The sequence below is a fragment of the Apis dorsata genome, unplaced genomic scaffold (genome assembly GCF_000469605.1).
Source record: "Apis dorsata unplaced genomic scaffold, Apis dorsata 1.3 scaffold_113, whole genome shotgun sequence".
NCBI classification, from domain to species: Eukaryota; Metazoa; Arthropoda; class Insecta; order Hymenoptera; family Apidae; genus Apis; species Apis dorsata.
In genome coordinates, this window is record NW_006263408.1 from 345712 (window position 1) to 355811 (window position 10100).

The window sequence follows — 10100 nt, forward strand, 5'->3', positions numbered from 1 at the left end:
CTACTGCCTCGATGGAGGACGCTCTCAAGTGTCGTTGCGAGACGACGAACCGACCGACCCCTCCCCCCTCCTCCTATGATGAAACTTTCGTCCCTTAGATTTGTAAACGCCTCCGTAATACGTATTCTGATGCCACCGATGGAGAAGTCGCAAGGATGGTCTACGTGTAAACAGCCTTGGGTCTTGTTAGACGATCTAAATTGAAATTAAAATTGTAGAAGCTTTTTTGCACAGGTGATTAGAGAAAATATTATATTTGGGCGAGAGAATTGTTGGGAACGAAGGAGAAAAGTAATAAGAAAATAATGGATTGTTATGAAATGGATTTGCATGAAATATTTAAGTGATTATAATGTAGAGTATGATTTCTTTAGAATATATTACTATGTTAACATTAAAATTTCAAGATAATTAATCATGAATGTAATATGAATAAATCATATTGAAAATTTTTCATTGAAAACAAGATTGCAATATATTATAAAATAATATATTCCCAGTTATAATATATAATATATTAGGCTCAATTAATAAATTTGTCGACAGTTTGATAATTTGTCTACGTCAAATGCAAAATTAAATTGCTTCTGACAGTAATAAATTATTAATTTATAAAATAATGCCTTTAAATATTTATTACAGTATTTATTATAACATTTAAATACTAATTGATTAGGTCCATATATATTACACATCATTTAATACTATTTTCTTCAATTAAAAAAATTTTATGCTAAATATATATATATAATAAATAAAATATCAAACAATATGATAAAAAAACTTTTTATTTAAAATAAAATAAGTATATATATAAATATTTTTTGAAATTAAATGTATGTATAATGAATTTTTGTAATTGTTTCGATGTCTCAATCAATTTCTCAAGTATTTCTCATATTTTTATAAATATCCTATATTTGTAATGAAGTATTATTATTACTAAAAATATTACAAGATAAGACATTAAAATTTTAATTACTGCTTATTTAACTTTATGTTTACCTTTCTCTCATAATTCCAAACATAAAACAAAGAATGCAATTAACTATTAAAATTTTAAACAGATTAAATTATTGTTATAAATTTAAACTCTCATGCAAAACATCGATTTACACTAAAAAATTCAGTTGAAAAATAGAACATCTAATCTGCATTAGGAAAGACAAACAACATCCGGTGCTCAATCTCTCTCTTTATTTACATTTGGAACACTATGAATCCTAAGATTCATTACCAACACTTAAATATCCTCGCTCCTTCCCGAGTTTTTCTCTCCAATGTTTCGAATCGTCCACGAATCTTGTTGTTAAGCAGTTCTCACGAATAAAATGTATACGCAGACATAAACACTTCTCAATCGAAGGAATTTGAAAGCAATCCTCTGTGAAGAAGTGTGGTAATCTCTGTTTCAATCTGAAAAACCGCAACCAAAAAAGAAAAAAATAATATTAATTCGGTTTGTTTTGAAGACGAACGAGAGTCTTTTCCTTGGCAAAGGAGGTAAAAGTTAGCCTAAGAAAAGACCCTTCGCTTCGTTTTTCTGATGGTCGTTACACAGCCCTTCCTGAGTTTTTCTCTCCCCTGGGAAATCATTTTCATTTAAGATCAGCTATGACAACGCCTCGCGACCGAGTCGAACGTGAACTTTCGAATAAATTATTTTCCCCTACCTTCCCCTTTACCTCGTGTCGCCCATCTGTTCTTGCTGGTCTATCATCCATTTGGATAGTAGTATCTTCTCTTAGCGAAACATGTTTTGCAAACAGCTTTAGCATCGAAAAAAAATGCCCAGAGGAATGGCATCTCGGATGGCTGCTCGCTTTTCCAGACATCGTTGTCAAAGAAACAAGTTCTCTTTAGAAGTAAGCTTCGTAATGCCTCTATGAATGCTATTGTATAGTAATTAGTGTGGAAAATTATTCTTTCCGTTTTCATTATTTTGTTATAAAAGATGTTGAAGAAGTTGTTTTTGATAAGAGATATTTGATAAGAGATAACTTTTATTAAATTTGTTATTAATATTTATTATTATTTATTATTATTTATTATGCATTATTATGTAAGTATTATATTGTAATCTGTAATAATATTGCAATTATATAAGATTTAAAATGTTCAACTTAATTGTTAATAACAATTGATTCGCCACATGCAACAAAAGATTATACAAAAAAATATTCTTCTAACAAAAGAAAAATTTTAGCATTTAAAAATTTATCGATCGATTTTTATCTATCGATAAAAAATTGATCTTATAAAACGCAGAAAATCTTCGAAACGTAAACATCGCAGTGATTGCGCGGAGCGATCATCGTTCACAGGCGAGGATCTCAGTGAAAAAGGTTCAACAATATGCCGACGTTATTTTCGCTCTCGATCGGTCGATTTCGAAAGTCGTTTCGCTTTAACGGTAGAGTACAAAACTCGTCGCGTGCCACGGGCCGCGAAATATCGAAAAATACATTCGTTCTCGCGTGAAAATGGACAAAAAACACGGGGTGACATGGGAGAGACGAGAGAGTAACATGGGGTCGGACTACGGATCGTAGGATTTACGAAACGGGAGTATCGCGAGACCATGACATGGCGAGCCTTTGCAGAATGGCCAACCGGCGTGAAAAACTCAACCTCGTCGTATTAGCAGCTCGATGCACGCTGTTCCAGCTACAATGGAACCAGCATTTGCGACAAATTCGAATTCCAAACATTCTCGGTATTGTCTGATGGAATGGAGGCGACCGATTAAAGTCACTCGTTTTGAGAGCATCCACGAATGTTACTTTTAAACTTGCCACAATCATTGTTACCTCTTCTTTTCAAAATGAAAAGTTGCTTTGTGCCTTGCTTTTCCTTGTTTTGTAGTAGGGAAATGTAGTACGGTCGAAGATTAAAGCAACTTGCATTCAGGTGTTTGATTAAAAGATTTTTGATGAAACAATAATGAATAACAATAATAGAAATTTATATGTGTTAGATGAGTTTAAGTTAATTAAAAGATTATAAAATATATTAATTATAATGATTAAATATATATAAGAAAATCGATTATAGAAAAAAACAAAAAAAAAAGTTTATGTAAAAATATATTATGTAAAAATATATATAAAAAGAATGAATATTATTTCTTAAGATATAAAGAATTTAATTATGCGCTAAAATGCTTGTAAATACATAACAAATCTAATCTTAATAGTTCATATATTTATGTAGTTCCATATTATATAATATTACTGTTTATTATAAAATTTATTAATTAAATTTAATTATTAAATTTTGGTGAATTTTATTTTTAAAATGAATTAAAGAATTAAATTTATAGTAATGCTATTATTGATAATTTTAATGTTTTAATTTTTGCAATTACGTGTTTAGAGAAAAATTTTTAAATGTTAAATATTGGAAAAATATCACAAGGCAAAATGGAAAGAATAGAATGAAGTATATTCTAGATCACTTTAATTATTATTTAATTAATAAAATAATTTTATGTAATTTTTATATCTTATTTATTCCATTCTTTTCAATGTATTTTCAAATATCATTTGAAATATTTGTAATCTTTATAAATAATTTTTCTACAAAATTTAATGTATGTTTCAATTTTGAAGATTTTAGTTTGTTATTATTAATAATATTTTTAGTAAGAATTATATTATTATAATTATTTTAGTTATTATTTATTAAATGTCAAAGTTGACAAAAAATTGATCATTCAACTTTCCCAATGTTTTCAGGTTGAAGAATGAATAGTTAACAATGAAATGTATGTCATGTTGAAAGAAGCGAGGAATGGAAAATGCAAGGTGAGCTAGAAGTCGACTCCATGTTACCATAAGAAAGAAAAACATTTCGAGCGTATATCGGGATCTTTTACTGCCGCTCACCTTTTACCTGGATTATTTTTTCATGATTTTAAAAACAAGACTTCATCCTTGTACCTTCATCCGGCAGAAAAACATTTTAGACGTATAATGTTTCTCTTTTACGTTCTACGGGAATTGTTTCGTATCACATTTTTAAGAAGAATGAAACGCGATCGTTTAAAGATCTATACCGAGTTCTATTTTGATTTTTAAAAATTGCCATTGCTGCGGGATTCGAACAATGATTTGTCATTCCCATAAGAATATACGATTTCCCTGCACGTATTATCGACAAATCGTCGAGGTCGAAACCACGGGAGTAACGTAACGACCATAAAGTTCCATAGTGTAACATGAACCAAAGCGGAAACAACCACAATGTAAATCTATGCATAGCTTTTGTGTTCTTTTCCAACGTACGATTTTCTCATTGGCTACTTTTCCAATTTTTGGGAAATATCTAGAAAAAATAATAATAATTTTTGGAAAACAGTATTTAGTATATTTTGTTATTTGAATGTTCATTATGTATTCTTTTTTATTATAAGTTTTATTATTATTGAATGTAAAGTGTATATGGATATTTAAATGAATCATCGAGGAATTTTATTAGTATATAATATATGATATAATAGATGTTATAATTTAATATAAGTTCTTTGTTGTTTAATCAATTTATTTTTAATATGATGAAGTTGATTTATATATAATATTTATATATATATATCATCTACAAATCTGTAGATTCTAATAATAAGTATATTTATGATAATAGATAGATAATAGATAATAGATAGATAAGATAGAATAATTATTAATAAATCATAATAAAAATTAAATTATAGTATTTATAAAAATTTATTTTAAGAACTTTTTTTATAGTAAATATTTGATTATTTGTATTATTCCTTTTAAGTTAAAATGTTTTCAAATAGACATGAAAACAAAAGTTTTTTATCATACTTTTTGTTAAAAATTAGACTTAATTTTAAATTTCTAAAAATTTCTAAAAATTTCTATATAATCTTATGTATAAATTTAAGAAATGCATAAAATTTAAAATATTTTAAACTTAAAAAAAATTTTTAATATTTCAAATTTTGGAAAAGAAAATGCTAGAATCATTTTAACTAAAAGAAATAATATATATATACATATATTTAAACACACATAAAATAGAAATCTAGATTATTATATATATTTTCTTTTAAAATTGACCAAACACACTATTAATCCTGAAAAATACAATTTCCAACACTTTTCGTCCAGCCAATCGAAAAATAGACACTATTTAAATACTTTAACCGCTCAAATACACTTTACATCGTTTTTCAACGCAAACTTCAAGAATAAAAAGCAATTTTCACATTTGTTTTCTCTCTTTTCAAAGGATAGAGAAGAATAGACGATAAGAGAGAGGTTGAAAGGAGGGCAAAATGAAGCCTCGTTGTCAAAAACGAGTCCGAGTGTACTCGAACGCGATCGAATTCACGGTCGCGTGATCCTCTATTAACGGAATCGAGGTAAACGATGTCAATCCGTCCCGCTGCCAACCATTAAATGTAATTTTTATCGATGCACTCCGTAATGATGGATATCGACGCTGTTCCTATCGAATTGGACGAATTAACGTTAAATCGTGGAACGCTTTTCAATCGAGCCACTGATTCGCCGCCATACCCGATTGCCATTTGCCCCAATACCAAATACGAGCTATTTTCGGCATTGTAATGAGATTGCACCGTTGCCCACACACGCCAGCCTGTTGCGTGAAAGAACGCGAAAATGCCGCTTAATTATGTACGATTAAACGCGGATTGTACTCTCTCACGAGCTAACCGGATCGCTGCAAAAACGATTTGACGTTTGCTAACGAGCGTTTTATTTACTTTCGATGATATTGCACGTATAAAAACGAAAATGTGTGTATGATTGCGGATGGAAAATACCAATGAACGTGAAACGATTGGAAGCGTACGATTGTTGTTGACAACGATAGATTGAACTGCGTAGATTGAAAAATGAAAATTGATTAACAATTTTGAATAAATTGTATTCGAGATGAACGTAAATTGTAATATGTTTTTATATTAAAATTATTCATACAAAAAAGATTTTTATAAAAATATTAATCCTTTTCTCTAAATCTTATATGTAAATAAATAAATTGAAATAAATAATTTCTCTATTCATGCATGAAAATTTTCTTATGAATGAATTTAATGTATAGAAGTAGATATAGAGATTTTTTTATAGAAGTATAGATTTTTTTCTGAAAAATATCATAAGAATATTAAATATTTTTCTTTAAGAGAATCTAAAATTCAAATAATATCTCACAAATCCTAAATTTTTGAAAAAAGTTTACGATTCATAGGATCTAGAATATTAAAATTTAGAAGAATTTAAAATACAAAAGATCTTTTAGGAATTTTAAATTTTCTGAGATCTTGTGTTTAATAATTTTGATATTTTTAATATTGAATTATAAAAATAAAATTATTTACGTATATGATCTGATAAAAATTATAATATTTAAAAGGAGATATAAAATAGAGATTCTAAACGAAAATAAATATAATTTTTTTATTTTTTGTACAAAAAAAAATATTTTATTATAATAATCTTATATATCATAATAATAAAATTATAATTTTATACTTTTCTTTGCTATAAAATAAAAAATTAATTTATAAATATTTCGCCGTTTTACTCTTGTTAAATATTAATCAGATAAAATGGTTTCTTAGGTATTAATTTAACAAATATAATTTTGATATATGAATAAATCAACTATTCGATACTTACAATTAATACAAGATCTATATTATCATTTTAAAATATTGTCTCCAATTTTTAAAAGAGGATCTATATAGAATTCATCATATTTTATATGAGATTATTCTTCCTTTATATTACGCACTTTAAATAATAAAACATTCTGTATCTCAATCAAATTCGTTTGTTTGATATTTTAATATAATTTTGTAGCATTATAATGGATAACACTGAAATGCATTAATTATAAAGCGAATAAATTATTCTGAGAAAATGACAAGTTTATCATTTTATATTTATAGAATATGAATAAATAATATTAAAATAACAATGAAATATTTATATATTTATACTTATACTTATTTTTATTTTATCTGTTATATTTATCTTCTATTCACTAATTTATGATGTTAAAATATTATAATTTTCTATTTGAATTATTCTCTCAATCTCATTGAACGTCTATTTCACAATCTATTTTAAAATGTCACTGACTCATAAAATATAAATAGTAATAGAAATAGTAGTGAAGAAAATCGGGATGTATAAATAAAGAAAGCAAAAAATAACATTCGTTATTTTACCCTATTTATCATGTATTATTATCATTATTTTATTTCGGATTGTACAACAAATCAAATTATTTCAAAACCATCTTACATCATGTTTCAGAATTCAAAAATAGTTTTCACACGAAATAGGTCCCATGAGTTCAGTTTTATGTTCAGCTCTTCACAACCCCGATATCATCCGTATTGGATTCAATGGATCCGGAATCGTTCGTATCGACTAACGCGACTTCGAAAATGCTGATATCAATTCCCACGAGTCTAGTCTTCTGTTCTGCATCGAATTTCATGTACTTGATATCGTCTGGCTCAATCAGACATTGGAAAATCTACAATTGTAGTTAATTCCAGAAATTCTTTGCTTTTTTTCAGATATGATTTAATCAAATCATATCTGACAAAAAAATCCAGTTCTTTAAATAAAAGTTACTATAAATGTCAAATGAATAATCGTTTATGAAGAAATCGAGTAAGTCAAAAGATAAATATTGTGGGGATGGAAACCTTGCAACAAGAAGGAAATCTATTTATGATAACTTTAAGATAATCAAAAAGAAATTTATAAAATTGTTTTGATTTAACGTTAAAAAAATTAATTAAAAAGAATAATTTAATTGAAATCGAATTTTTTAAATTTTTTGAAGCTGTTTTTGATTAGTATTAAAATATAAAAGAAATGATTAATTTTTATAAAAAAAATTTTAATTGTTTTATTTTCCAATATCCAATAATAAATTGCTTATTTCTTATTGATATCTAATCTTATCTGATCTTGCATCACACGATGCAGAATTATCTTTACAATTTAAAAATAATTTTTATATTATAAAAAAAGTATTCTTCTTGAATTATAAAGGATTTTTTCCTCTTTCCCTATAAAATTTCTAATTTATCCGAAAATTACGTATAAGAAAAATAAAGAATACTATCTCTCAAAGAATAATACCTCTCATAATTTTAAGTCTCAACAGTAATTACACACACTTTTTCTCTCTTCTCTCTTATCTTCATCATTTTCCCCCTTTAGTTCTTTGTTCCCTTCCTTCATTTTCATTATTACGTTTTCGATATTAATCCTACAGTTGACTACGCGAAATCCCGTAAGATCTTCCGACTACGTTCCCTGTTCTCTTTCCTTTCAGTCGAGGCGAGCGTCTTCATCATTCCTTTATTCTTCGTGCGCATCTCACTGTCAGGTACATGCCTTTAATCATCAACCGTGGATGGAAAAGAAAGCGGCCCCTTTATCTCCCTCGATTTATCCTCGGACCACTCTTATATAATTACGCCTTTTTTCAATGAGAATAATTCGATTGATCAGGCCGATTCCCCTTTTTTTCTTCACCGTGACAGCCGCATACCTTCGCTTTTCGTATTTTCTCGATTCATTTACCTTCGTTAATATTTTCTGTCCGGGAATTACGATCCTCCTTCGTTTCGTCTCGTCTGATCAACCAAGATAAAATTTTTATTGCCAACTCTTTCAATCGTGACTGCCTTTTTATTGGTTAATCGAATCTTGAAGGAGAAAAACTGTTTCGATACGCTGATGATCTATTTTGCTCTTTTTCAAATTTTTTGAAATTTTGTTTTGTTTCACATTATTGCAAGTAATTAATAATATATTATATTTCTTTGAATGAACAAAATTAATATTCTAACAATACTATTCATTATTCCGATAATGGAAAAATATAAAAGGAAATGTGTTCGTTTGTTGCAATTATTGCGAAAATTGTATTTATTATTTCAGTTATTTTTTTCCACATTTCAATTGACAAAATTACTATTGTATTAATTATTATATTTTTTTTTGTATTTTTCTTCTTTTTGCTTTTTTTTTTTAAATCAAATCTTTCATTTATAATTTTGTGATCTTTGTGACATATACTTTCAATTTATATAAAAGAATCTATAAAATCAATTAAATAATTTCATGTTATTTTATTCTTTTTAAAAGTAAACGAAAAAGTACTTTTAATATTATATTAATCAACTATAAATCAATATCTATTAAAAGAGCCCATTTCTTCAATAATAAATCGATATAAACTTTGATAGATTCAAAATTCTTAAAAACAATACTTTATAATATAATTATGATTTTTTTTTATTATATATATGTTACATTTTGATTAATAAATGTTTATTAATTTTTTATTATTTTTATTATTTTTATTATTAAATATTTTATTTTATTGTTATCATTTTATATTTTGTTATATTTTACACTTCAATATTATATCAATATTGTAGTTGAATGATATAAAGAATAAATTAAACACAAAATAATTGAAGATAAGAAAGATCATCAAGCTCATCAAAATTACACAAATGAAGTGTACTTTTTTGTAAATAATTATTTACGTTTTTTTTTTTAACAATAAAATAAATTTTATTATTCGTTCGAAAATATTTGACAACAAAAATTCCTCATCTTTGTTTTCTTGATCGATGTTTTCTTCCATCGAAATAAGACAGTTGAAATTTAAATAACAAAATTGAAATAATTTTAATATCGCCAACATCATCGAATTGCGCTATTATTCTTACAAAAAAATATTTGACACTAAACATAGTATATTTCTCACAAGGTCGCAAAAGATAACAAATATTCCTCATCTTGGTCAACCATTATCCTTCTCCCCCAATCGAACCAAGGATAGTCACGCGCGTTCGAAGAACTAATAATCGCGAAGCTCGACCGCCGGCAAAACCATTCTATTTCGTCCTCGAGAAGGAACGCGAAAGAAAGCAGATAAAAGAGATAAAAGACGGGTGAGGGTGATATCGAAGTCAAAGAAAGACAAACCACTCGGCCGTGACGACTCGAAAGTTCGAACTACTCTGGAAAAGCAACGGGGACCCCGGAACGAAACTAATCGAA

General features: G+C 27.2%; 1 protein-coding gene across 1 annotated transcript in view; it reads right to left on the minus strand.

The window, feature by feature from the left end:
- Positions 1-74: 74 nt before the first annotated feature.
- The window catches only part of LOC102677200 (farnesol dehydrogenase-like), a 51560-nt gene continuing 41534 nt past the window's right edge, over positions 75-10100 (minus strand). The window contains exon 5 of the mRNA XM_031508940.1: positions 75-195. Within this exon, the coding sequence (XP_031364800.1) occupies positions 187-195 (9 nt within the window). The 3' untranslated portion in view covers positions 75-186. The remainder of the gene's footprint in view (positions 196-10100) is intronic.